Source organism: Ctenopharyngodon idella, chromosome 8 (assembly GCF_019924925.1).
Source record: "Ctenopharyngodon idella isolate HZGC_01 chromosome 8, HZGC01, whole genome shotgun sequence".
Taxonomy (NCBI): Eukaryota; Metazoa; Chordata; class Actinopteri; order Cypriniformes; family Xenocyprididae; genus Ctenopharyngodon; species Ctenopharyngodon idella.
Window position 1 is genome coordinate 14,879,006 of NC_067227.1, and position 13,064 is coordinate 14,892,069.

The 13,064-nt window shown below is 35.8% G+C and overlaps 1 protein-coding gene across 34 annotated transcripts in view; it reads right to left on the bottom strand.

Moving 5' to 3' along the window:
* rimbp2b (RIMS binding protein 2b) overlaps positions 1-13,064 on the bottom strand; it is a 170,588-nt gene that overhangs the window by 54,507 nt on the left and 103,017 nt on the right. For 33 of the 34 annotated variants that reach the window (XR_007931375.1, XR_007931374.1, XM_051903912.1 and 30 more), the window contains 3 exons: positions 10,018-10,140; positions 4,163-4,267; positions 115-165 (listed from right to left, as the gene is read on the bottom strand). Coding sequence is in view for 32 of the 34 variants with exons in the window: in XM_051903912.1 (XP_051759872.1) it covers positions 115-165; positions 4,163-4,267; positions 10,018-10,140 (279 nt within the window). In the remaining 2 variants the exon portion in view is untranslated. Of the gene's footprint in view, positions 1-114; positions 166-4,162; positions 4,268-9,339; positions 9,473-10,017; positions 10,141-13,064 lie in introns of all 34 variants that reach the window. The other variant, XM_051903922.1, reaches the window with a different exon arrangement.

Below are 13,064 nucleotides of genomic sequence, written 5' to 3' on the forward strand. Positions count from 1 at the left end.
CATGTGGAATGTGCTGTACTTTAAAGGTCAGCCAAGATACGATTTAAAATGCATGCTTATATGCACACTCACATACACATGCACTAACATTCATGAGTAGACATCGTTACTCACCTCTAACAGATGGACGGCACCTTCATGTTCCTTCTTAGCCTCAACCTGAGCCTATAAATAACACAAAAATAATATTAAACATCATTAATACCAAATCTGTCACTGACATGCCCTTAATAAAAGTCATGGCCAGAAATATTCCTACATGTTCCTACATCACTCTACTGGCAGATCAGCCCTTCTTTTGCAAACTGCTCCAAATCTCACATTTGCATTTTCAAATGTATTTAGATCCGAATATATTGCTTGCCAGTTCCGAACAGTCCAGTGTTGTGCTTTTAATGATATATAATTAGTGAAATATAACGTATTTTTATTGGTAAACATAGAAATATATGGGATTAATCTAGTACACATGTTCATACACTGAACTGTAATACTTAAACACTTGGTTTCAATTACATTTATTTAAATATCTTTAACTTTGCACTGTAAAACCGAATAGTGAAATTAATGAAATGAAATGAGTTTGTTTCACTCAAATAATAATGAAAGTTCATCGTACTTAACAGAAAAAAGTTGCATGAACTCAAAATTTGATTGTAGTAAGCTGAACTTAAAATGATTATGTTGCAGGACATTTCTAATTTCCAGCATGCCTTGTGTCAGACTGTATAAGGAAAAAATGTTGAAATTAAGTGTTATTTTGTGTGTTTTTGCACAAGATTAACATAGAGAGACATAAGTTAGTGTTTAATGTTGTGTTATGTTGGGATTTACTTAAATGTTATTTCTGAACTTATTGAGTTTTAAAGTCCTGTTCTGTCATCATTGCTTTGTACAAATGTTAGTTTTTGCTTAGTTTTGTGTAACTTTATTACTTTGAGTTTAAACCATACTTTGACCTTAAACCATTTAAGACAATCAGTTTCCTCAAACCATTTAAGTACCTATATAGTTGTTAAGACTTAGATTTGTTACCTGAATTCAAACTGAATGAGTGGAATAAACTATACAGCTGCACGCACATAGTGGTTGCAGAAAAATAGTGGTAGAAAGTGGAAGAAAATGTGCAAAATCCACAGAAGAGAAAAATGTTTTGTTGTGCCTTTGGATGTCGGAATTGGAATGCAAAAAATATAGTCTTCATTTTTATAGAATGCCGTCATTGAAAACACCCTTTAAACGCAGACGTTTATGTCACAGACTGGACTGATGAAACCTGCAATGAATTGTCTACTATTAAAGCAGGAATTTAATGTAAACAGTAAGTCTACATAATATTCACATATGCAGTTCATAGAGGACAAACATACAATTCATGCAGTTACAGCATGAAATAATTTTTAAACCTATAACATTTTACATAGATAACTTTTAAACATAGCCTATAACATTTTTATTTCACAATTCTGACTTTTTTTCTTGGATTTTGCGTGTTTATATCTTCCGGTTCGGACTTTATAACTCGCAATTTTGAGTTTATTTCACAATTCTGAGGGGAAAAAAGTCAGAATTGTGGGATAAACTTGCAATTCTGAGGGAAAAAAAAGAGACAGGATAACGAGTATTAACTCTTAGCAAAAAAAATAGAATTGTGAGATATAGACTCGAAATTAACTTTTTTATTCTTTTATTCCGTGGCTTCCATAGACTGCTACCGCACAACTATCATTTTCTGCAACCAGGCAGGCTCCACCCACAAAAAAACGTCATCACTGAATATTGGTCTATTGGTTTTAAAACTTAAAAGGTTTAAGGCAATTGGTTTCCTCAAATAAAATACCTTATCAGGTTTTACAGTGTAGACATATCAATTTCTTTAATTATTGCCAAAGCAAATGTAGTTGCTTTGCCTTTTACCAAATTGTTTTGTTTAAATCCAACAAATTTTGTTTTCTTATAATACACTATTTACTTGTTTATTTTAAAACATTTTTATTAAATACATGTATTCATAATTCATTATATATCATTTAATTAGTTCAGTTTGATGGAAATTTGTCATATTCTTTTGAGTGTATAAACATTCTATTCCCAGGTTTGGTTGAATAAGCTTTAGGCAACACAGACTTGTGATTCGATGCAGTGCATTGTAGGGTCATTTATTGTAACTCTCAGCAGCTGTGCAAAACAGCCTTCAGTTCCACATGAATAGAGGAACATCTGTTTGAGTGTCAGCCTTTGCAGCAACAAACATGTAATCAACATGTAAAACATGTAACAACATGTAAAAACATTTCAGAAACATGTATGGAGACAAAACTGCGTTCTTAATGTCTTGACTTCTTCTGATGAGTACATGTGTCATTTCCTCTTTGTTTATTCTCCTCTGTAATCAGAGTGCTCCATTCAATAAAGACAGATGATAACTCAAACGTTTCAGTGGGTGACAATGTTCTCGCATTCTGGAGAAAATGTCATATTTGATCACCTGCTCTGCCATTTCATTAGAGAGTAATTTACTGTGGGCGGTGAGACAGCAGCACTTTTCTTTTCATTCAAAAGAGAAATAAGTGGAATATTTCAGCAAGTTACCTGAAACTGCTGAAACACCTTTTCATTAAACATCTCTCTTCATTAGGAGCACTTTGACAGCTGGATTTTATTATTGCGTGTTTCTTCAACTTCAGGCAATTTTGTGTCACAGGGGTTGAATTTTAATTAAAACTAACTTCTTTCTTTTTATTATATGAAAGTTGTATTAAAACTATTTTGGAAATTTTTTTACCATGCTTAATCATTAATCTTTTCAAAATACCTTGTATGTAATGATTTTTACTGTCCTAGAGCTGGAGTTTCTATCTTAAATGATGAAAATCCATTATAAAAATATGATACACATTTCTAAATATTAAAATCTAAACAAAGAGCATAAAATACCCCCTTAAATATTTATTCAAATTTAAATAAATATAATATTCATTTATTACCCCCCCCCCCCTTAACAAATATTATTTAATTTATTTAGAATACATATTATATGAAATCAGCCTTAAGTCAATTTTCCAGTCATGTTATTGTAAAAATATTGTAAAAACATATTAAAGGCAAACTATTTAAGTAAGCAATAAGGTACGAGAAGCCGTGCTGTATCGTGAATAAGTCACAGCTGAAGGGCATTGTTAGGCACGATGCAAAGCAACCCCTTCAGCCATGACTTGAGCACTAGCCTCGAGTACCTTAAACGGTTACCACACAATACAAATATTAAAGCCAAAAATATGTATCAATGCAACTTTCATGAAGTAAACTTTCACTAAAAGCCTTCCTTCCGCCGGAAAAAATAGTCCCTGACCATGAACAGCAACAGAAGTTACATTATTACGCCATTAGATGGCGGCAAAGACTGTCTTTATGAGTGTGTCAGTCAGTAGCAAAGACTTTTACATTGAAAAGACTGAATTGTGAACATGGAACAAGACGTAACTGATAAAAATGCTTTGACTAGCGCTGTCAGTCACGGGAAAACCTCTTAACTGTTAAAAGGACAAGATAATACATCGGACATTTAAACAGATTTTTTATTGAACATAGGACTGACCTTAAGGAAAATGTTAAATCTGAATGCAGGTAATGGCAGGTAAACTCGCTCACTCGATGTCTTTCTCACAACTCTTCTACATAATATGGTAAACATCAATGAACAATATCAATTGAGAACATACAGTTTACATTGTTAAGAGTGGTTGCTAAGGGTTTTGTGTAGTGATACACAAAACCGTTGGGTGAAGCGGTCATAGCCGTGTTTTATCGTGAATAAAACACAGCTATTGACCAATCAGAATCAAGGACAGGAACTTACCGTTTTATAAAATGAATTAAAACACACATACAGCCCATAGTTAAAGAAATACCCTATTACCACTCCAAAATCTTCTGACAAAACCACCCACTAGCTGATTATCCATCTACTGTATACCATCATTGACCAGACTGAAACCACGTAAACCGCCTATCACCAGAATCCATTCTCGATTGATGAGTTTAATCAATGTATTTAATCAGACACCATAAGCCTTAAGCATGACACAAGGTCTTGTACACTCTAGTCTGTGTGTGAGCTCGATCCTATGGTTTGGTGTGGCTGGAAACCCTGACCTCTCACCTTCTGCAGAAGGTCAATCTCCTGCTGCTTGGCACTGAGGACGGCCAAGGCTTGTTCATGCTCTAATTCTAGCTGCTGCCTCCTCTCTGCAGCCTCTCGCATATGCTGGGAAAGAGAGAAGAAAGCAGGAGGTGAGAGGAAACTCAGCAAAGGATGAACACAGACAGAATGAGAGCAACCATCAATCATTGTTAAAGGGATAGTTCACCCAAAAAAGAAAACTCAGTTGTTATTTACTTACCCACAAATTGACTTACTTTTTTTGAGTGGAGCACAAAAGGAGATATTAAGAAGAATGTCCAAACTGCTTTTTTCCATGCAATCAAAGCAGATGGGGATCAGGGACAGCCATGAAACCATTGACTTTCATTGTAAAACAGCTTGGACATGCTGTTAGATAACTACTTTTAGTGATACACGCACAGTCACACAGTATGGATTTGGAACTGCATTAGATGATAATAACATTTAATTTTTGGGTGAAATAATTCCATTAAAAACTTTTTAGGTCACACAGCTTTTAGCTGCTGTTAACACTCAACAAAGGAGTCCCTGTACTCATCTATAGACCCTCTTTTTATATCAGCTTATAAAAGATCATCAGTCTCCAGGAGCACCAAAGACAAAGATCCCTTCTAATCCCGTAGTATCTGATCTAAACGCTAAGATTTCTGTCGTACCCGAGCGTATCAACTCAGAATTAGGGGGCATTCACACTGTTCGAGTTTTTGCATTCCACTGCGCTGCTTTTCCATAGTTTTTCTATGTAAACATACATGTTTGACTGTTGCGCTTACATCCTGCATCTATTTGTCTCCATCCACATTCCTCCATCATAAACTTATTCCACACGGCTTTGGGGGGGTTAATAAATGCCTTCTGAAGCGAAGTTATGCATTTGTGTAAAAAACTTGAAAATGGAAGGCGGTCTGGCGGAAGCTAGATATTTTACTTCATAACTTGTTAAATATGGATATTTTTTTTTTACACAAACTCATCGCTTCGCTTCAGGAGGCCTTTATTAAACCCCTCAGAGCCGTGTGGAGTATGTTTATGATGGATGGATGTGGATGGAGGCACTTTCTTCAGCTCATACTCGTTTGGTAACGCTTACTGCTATTATAAAGCTGGGATGCGTCAGGATATTTATTAATATTTCTCCGACTGTGTTCATCAGAAAGAAGAAAGTCATATACACCTAGGATGGCTTGAGGTTGAGTAAAGCTTGGGGTATTTTTTTTTTTTAAATTTGAAACTGAACTAATCCTTTAAGGAACAGTATATCCAAATATCATTCTACAAAGTCATTCTAAAACCACAGGCTATTTCTTTAAAGGATTATTCAGTGAATAACGACTAAATTTCATAAAGTTATCATATGACTTCACAAAACTTGGAATACATGTGGTTACTACAAACTGTTGTTGCATGGTTTTGAGCTGCACTTCCTTTTGTTGAAGAAAAAAAAAAAGCATATGGGTTTGAAACAACATGAGGGTGAGTAAATGATGGCACAATCTTCATTTTTGGGTGAACTATTCCTTTAAGCACTGAAAACAAGAGCAAAATGTCGTCGTCAATCAGGTTTGTGTCATTTGCTTCACCCCTTCAGGTAAAGCAAAAACAGAAGTGAAGCATCATGTCAATCAGCCAGACTAAGCACAGCCACGGAGCTTCGCATGATCAATAAAGGCTTAAGGGTCACGGCTCTGTACATGAAAGGGTGTGTGCAAACAACACAGCTTGTTCAATCAGCGCCGATTACTGCCCGACAACATCCCCAGAAGCTCTTCTGACCTGTTAAAAGTACACAGTGACAAAACCTAGCAATCTTCTTTCCATTTATGACAGGTGAGGTTACAGGGGATAAATGGTAAAAGAGGGATTTTCCATGCTGCTATGAAAGAGGAGTGCAGGGAAGAGGAAGGTTAGAATAATCTAACCTTCAGAGGACACAAACTGTACTGTGTGTGAAATATGTTATGGTTATCTGATCATCAAGTGTGAGCGAATATCTCTATGCATATTATGGGACAAAGCATCTAATAAAAATCTGAAAGAGTCTCATTTGTGTGTCTTAATAGATGATCAAGTACTTTTTACTTATTAAATAGCTTAATCATTTTAACATATAATAAAATAATAAAATGTAACAAATAATAAAATATTTTATTTATTTATTTACTTATTCACTCACTCGCTCACTCACTCAATAACGATTACACTGTTCCAGCTTATTTTGCTAATAATAAGGCATCTGCATTAAAACTAGACAAACATGAACATATTGAATACAAATTATATTTTATTGGTTTAGACTTATCTAAACCAATAAAATCTTGTGATGCTACTAGATTAGTTCCTTATTTTTTTTTTATATCAAGGCTGATAGTTTTAACATATTTCTCACTTTGTACATTCAGAAAAACTGTCACCTTATAACTGAAATTTAAAAAAAAAAGCATATTTTTTTAAACAATATTGACAGCATGTATATCTCACATTCAAAAGAAGTGCCGGGTTAGTATATTTTGTGGGGGGAGGGTGTAATTGTGCATAACTGTTGTGTCATGCACAAACGCATTCCGCAGTGCCTTAGCTGGCTGACCATTTAGATCACATACAGCAGTGGTTCCCAAACTTTTAGAGTGGCATACCCCCTGCGGTGGCGTACCACCTCTCCTCCACTTAGACTGCAGTCACACCTTTTACATGAAGGGACAAAAACTGCCCCCTTAAATTAACTTTTAGTTGCATTTTCAAAGTTTGAATGTTTTATATCAAATTCTTAAAATTCCATTAATTTCATTATTAATATAATAAATAAAGCAATAAATCAAAGTAAATAATTTCAATCAAATGAAATCAGTATTAACAAAAGCCATCTTTGCACTGCAGTGGTACAAACTGCATCTAGATGTATTTACACACTGTTTAATGTTGCTCAGAGGTGGCATCAATTCAGTTACAATGGCACAAATAGGCTAATGTTGAGATAATGTTTTAAATTAAAATAAGAGAAATATGAAATGATGGTAAAAACTAAATGATACTTTAAAATATTAAACTAAAGCTGCCAGTAGGTGGCGGCAAGTCTCTGTCTTAATGAGTAAGTCATCAGGCCCTATCATACACCCGGCGCAATGCAGCGCCAGGCGCGACGCAAGTGTTTTTTGCTAGTTTCAACCCAATGCAGCTATCATTTTCACGTCCTGTGCCACATTGTTTAAATAGCAAATGCATTTGCACCCATGGGCGTGCTGGTCTGAAAACAAGGTGTGTTCAGGCACATTGTTGGTGCGTTACTATTTTGAGGCAGCTGAAATAGACTGCGCCACTGACCAGCTGAAACCTGGTCTAAAGTCAATGGCGCAATATTTGTTTTGTTATTTAAAGAGCGCGTTAGTAATATGCGCTTATATGCGCGTTAGTAATATGCACTCTGCTTATTACACACACAGGGACGCGCAGCACCACACAAACATGCCAAATATTAAGAATAAAAGAATTACAATGTAAAAGATTATTATTGTGTGCATAAAGATAAAAATGCTTTGGTGGAATCCGGCTTTTCCCGTAGATGGTCTGCTCGCACGCTTTAAGATCCGTTTCCTCGCTAGAGAAGTGTTCAGTTTTTCCGCTTGCAAATTCCGCAATGTAAATAGTGAATCTGCCATGGTGTAAGCGCAACTGGCTTTTAAAGGGAATGGGAGATGAGACTCTGTGGTTTATTGCACGTTACGCCCAAAACACACCCATTACTCATTAAGAGAGCCATGCGCTTTAGACCATGCACTTAGATCGTTAAAATAGGGCCCATCGATTCTATTCAAGTGGCTGAGACTGCTGACTTATTGTCTCGCTGCCCTATCAGGCAATGACTTCAGCGTTTGCGCATGAAGACTTCTCACAAAACTGATTTCGGACAGACTTCTGAGGCAGTGTAACAGTTTAATGATCTACAGCAAAATAGCGCGAGATTTGATGTTAACTAAGTGAATATTTAAATATTACAATAGTAATTTCTCGCTAGAAATTACATCAAAAGTGGAAAACAATGGTCAAAAACGTACATTTACAAACAAACTGACCACCAACAGCAACTTTCAGATGCCATCTTTATTTTTAAGCTCAACTGTCCAAGTAACTGTCACAGAATGGAACACACAGGATTGTGGGATATCAAAGGCAGCAAAGGATACATCTATGCTGCCTTCAAAAATCAATCAGATGGAAGGCATCTCAGGAGACAGGAAGTGAAGCTAACTTTGGATTCGGACGTGCCTTGACGTCTTCCTACTTTGGGATGTGTCATCCGAAGGCAGAATTTTTCAGTTTTTGGATGCAGCCAGTATTTATGAATGGGTCATTGAATCATTGACTCTCCCGATTCGTTTAAAGCTTCAGATTTGTATACTAACGAAACACCGCTGTGCGTTGCTTGAAAACGCACAACCTCTTCTGCAGTGGCTTTTATTGGAACTATTATTTTGTTTCAAAATATAGCAAACAATACTGACAATACTGAGTTTCACTTAATATCACATTTTTGTTTGTCGAACTGTTGTATAAAACAAATGTCACATTTGCAATCGTGTGGATATTTGGGGAAAATTGCATTCTTGCTTGTATAATACATTATCAACATTAAAAACAAGAACTCACACAGGATATGTTTTTGTATTGAAGAGTCTTAAATCAATCTCTATTCATGCTAGTAAGTGCTAAAACCCCACTTTTACAAAGGTACATTGTCGATAACGGCAGTAATGTAGTGCGCTTTGCTAAGGCAGCATACTCTGCATGCAACCTATCATTTGCATGCTGCTTGTGTGGATGCAGTCAGTTTTGATCGCAAAAGATGATTTCATTTGATTGGATGTCATGTATATGACGTTTTAAGGCAATACATTTCTCTGTTTTTACATTAGAGGTGGCATTTTGTCTGTTAGAAATGCATGCTCGGTTTTAATGTTATTTTAAGGTGGGGCAGAATTAAACGAATGATAAATTCAGCATTTTGTTCACGTACCCCCTATGTCACCTCATGCACCCCCAGGGGTACGTGTACCCCAGTTTGGGAACCACTGACATACAGCATCCAGATCAGCTGTTAGTACTCAGTCAAAAGGTCCACATTCAGTTAGTGCTGGCTTCTGTAAAGTCTTTAGATATACCTGATGAATGGAAAATATGGAAGGTGGCAGGGACAGGGAAGGGGCAGGAGAGGGTTAGACGTTAGGGGAGGGGTAGGGCACTCCAGGACTCGTAGTCGATCACAGATCCACACTTTGAGGGTGTACGACAGCTCTAAAAGGTAAAAAACAATCCTGTGATGCCATAAAAGAGTACAAGGGGAGAAAAAAGGTTTGAAAACATAGATGAAAAGTGGAGGTCATGATCTAAATCGCTTTTAAACATGGCCAGCCGGGTTTCCTGAAACATCTGTCATGAGCTTGTATAACCCTAACCTAAATTATAACACTTTGATCTTAGGTTGAAATAGCTTGATAGGGTGAATCTCACAAAATGTAACACTTCACCCAAAAAATCTAAAGAAAAAAATATAATTGTATTTTTCATAAAGAAAATGAAGCCTATTTTAAGGCCATATATAGTTAATACTGTAACAATATTTTTTACAATTACGCACAGAACAAATTCCCTTTACTGAAATGTGAAAAAGGTCTGTAATTCATGTCATTTAGATAGATAGATAGATAGATAGATAGATAGATAATTATTTTTTACAATGCAAAATTAAAGAATTTGAGAAATTAAAAAATAGGCTTGATTTTCTTTTTCTACAACTTATTTTTCTTTTGATTATGGGATTTACACTGGCTGGTTCTCACCTTCAGCACCTGCTCTAGGTTCTCCAGTTTGCCTTGGAGCTCAGTCCTCTCCAACAGAGCGCAATCTCTCTCCACTGTCACAGTGTACAGAGCCTCCTGCAGCTGTTCATATTCACTTTTCACCTGACAGAGAGAGAGAAAGAGAGAGAGATTAATCAAGAATGTCTTCAGGCTTACACTGTTTCCCCTCTTACCTCTGTTAGAAAGGTGAAAGGTCATTCTATCCTGCCAAAAAAAAAAAAAAAAAACATGTCGGAGATGTAGCCTAGTGGTTTGGACACGTGTTTGACATAGTGCTCATGCAAATGACAGGTTTGAAATCAGTTGAATAATTTCTAGGCCCTGTTCCACCATTCAATTCCAGTTCTCTCTCTCTTTAGGCTATATTTAATTTAAAAAATAAATAAAGTGTGTTTTATTTCATTAATATCACAAGGGGAAAACAAAATAGGTTGATTTAGTTCATTTATTTCATATGAACTACTGAAGGTGAGAGTTTAAAATAGTAGTTGTGAGTGTCAAACTGCAGTAGATCTGAAGTGGGGTAGAGGAAGATCATGTATGAATAACACCATCTGGATCCATGTGGCCACAAAGCTAATAGGTGAAATCGTTCAACAATCTACCAACCTCCAGCATACTCTTATAAACATCAGGGTCTGAGAGGGCAGCTCTAGATGCCCATATCCTGACCAGGCACATCTGCTCCACTGTCAGACTGTTTTTATTTCAGTTTAAGTATGTAACCGCAGCTGCAAAGTACTACTATTGCACCAACAGCCAGCTAAAAGATAAAATTAAATTAAACAAAATTAAAATAAAATAAAACATTTAAATGATTTTTTTATTTATTTAAATTTTTTATTTTTTTTTGTAAAAAGTAAAATATGACGTTATTTTATATATATATATATATATAACATACATACATACACACACACACACACACACACACATATATATATAAACAAAGTATTAATATTACCAAAAAAAATTCTACTAAAATGTCAAAAATGTGTTAAAAAATTCTGAACATACTTTTAAAAAGTAGTTTATTTCTTTGTGTAAAATGTTTGAAATGAGAAAAGATTACTGTGTACACCTTTAAGTAAAATTAAAATGCATATCAATGATGTAATGAATATTTTATAATATTAGTCACTATAATATAATAAATAATAATACAATAATAACATATTACATCTCCACTGTTATATCACATAAGAGGTTTCTTCAAATGATTACATTTTGCTATTAAATACATTAAATTCAATGATTTGAAAATGATATATTCTGTTTGTCTTCATTCACTTATATGCGATAAATGGAGCATGTGAAGTCAGCACTGAGCTCCGGGGTGGGAGTCGTGTATTTAGAGACTGAGAGCAAAGGGGTTGACGTCCTGTATCGATCGCAGCGTCAGTCATGATAAAAAGCTGAGCTGACAGAGACAGAGGCAGCAGGAACACACTCCACACCTGTCCAATCTGACACTCATCTCTTATCTGCAACCTGACCCACACACCTACTGCAACAGCAATTACAGCTGAATATGCTTGTTCTAGAGAAAATGTGTTTGACCTATTACACTTGTATTGTTGATTCTTATGACATTCAACCGGCATGTTGTTGGATAGTCACAGTGGTGTTGAGCAAAAGACCTTCAAGTACAATTCAAACAGAACATGATATCAAAACTGACCATATTTCTTTTTTAATAAATGTAAATGTAAATTTAACAACTTAATTTTCTGCTTGGATAACCAAAGCATGTGGGCAGGTAAAAAATGAATACCAATAATATCAAAGTGCAGCATTTAATGATCCAACTATATCTGATCAAAGTCCTTCTCTATTATTTTCCAACATGCTGTGAATGTCGTTTCAGGCATCGTGCACCCTGGGCAGTCTAATTCACATTGCCAAAATTTGCATACTTTAGAGGGAACATTTATTGTAAAACACTAGGGAATTTTTTATTTATTTATTTTTTTTTTTTTTTAGATTTATTCAACTATAATAACCCTTGAAAAAGTATGAAAAACTTTGGGAAAGAATGGAGTATAACCACAACCACAAAGTACTATTTCACCAATAATCAGCTACTGTAGCAAGTAAAATAAAATAAAATATGCAGTTAAATAAAAACAAAGTACTTATGTTACTAAAAGAAAAAAATAGTGTCATAAATGTGTACATAAATGCACATAAATAATGTAAAGTACTGTAACGACAGACAAATCAGATACAATTATTTGTTATAGGTAACCAATAATTGTTTAAAGCACTCTGGGGCCTGTCCCCCATCCCCCGAGAAGTTCTCTGTTACAAGTTTTATTGCGCTAAAGAATGTGGTTGCCACATGGAAGAGCAGAGAAAGAGACACAGAAACGTGCATCTTTCCTGCATTTTCCCCACAGAACACAGACTTTCCTGCATTAATTTATAGACAGACCGTTCTATAAATTAACATGCACATCCCAAAGAAATGGTATCCATTATTGCTGTTGTTGTATTGCACTCATTGTATCGCATGTTTTATGATACATTTAAGGTAAGTTCAATTATGCCATGTTTAGTGTCTATGGGTTCGTATCGAGAAGATTTAAATGCTTGTGTATGCGGTATGTCCATACCTGTGCAACACATCAGTATTACAAGAATCTTTAATAGTTCTTCTTCAAAAACTCATCCAGTTAATTTTGCTCGATCGTAAAAGCCCTGACAGGAGGCGTGTTATCGCCCGGAAATACAACATCTTCATTGGTCCGGTCAACAACTAAGAGGTGTGACTTTGACCAGAGGTTAAAAGCCACGGAACAATGCCACTCCCTCTCTTTCCTTGCTTCTTGGAAGACTGAAGAGACCCTCCTTCTTGCTGCAGGCCTGTAGGCCTAGGCCTGCATGCCTCAGCCTACAACCCAGCCATGTGCTCATCTATGAGTTGTTTCATAGTACTTCATCTAACGCAGAAGATACTGGCAACAACTTCGGACCGAACCATCAAGATTACAACCCAGCCTGCAGATCCGATGCTCCTCAGCCTA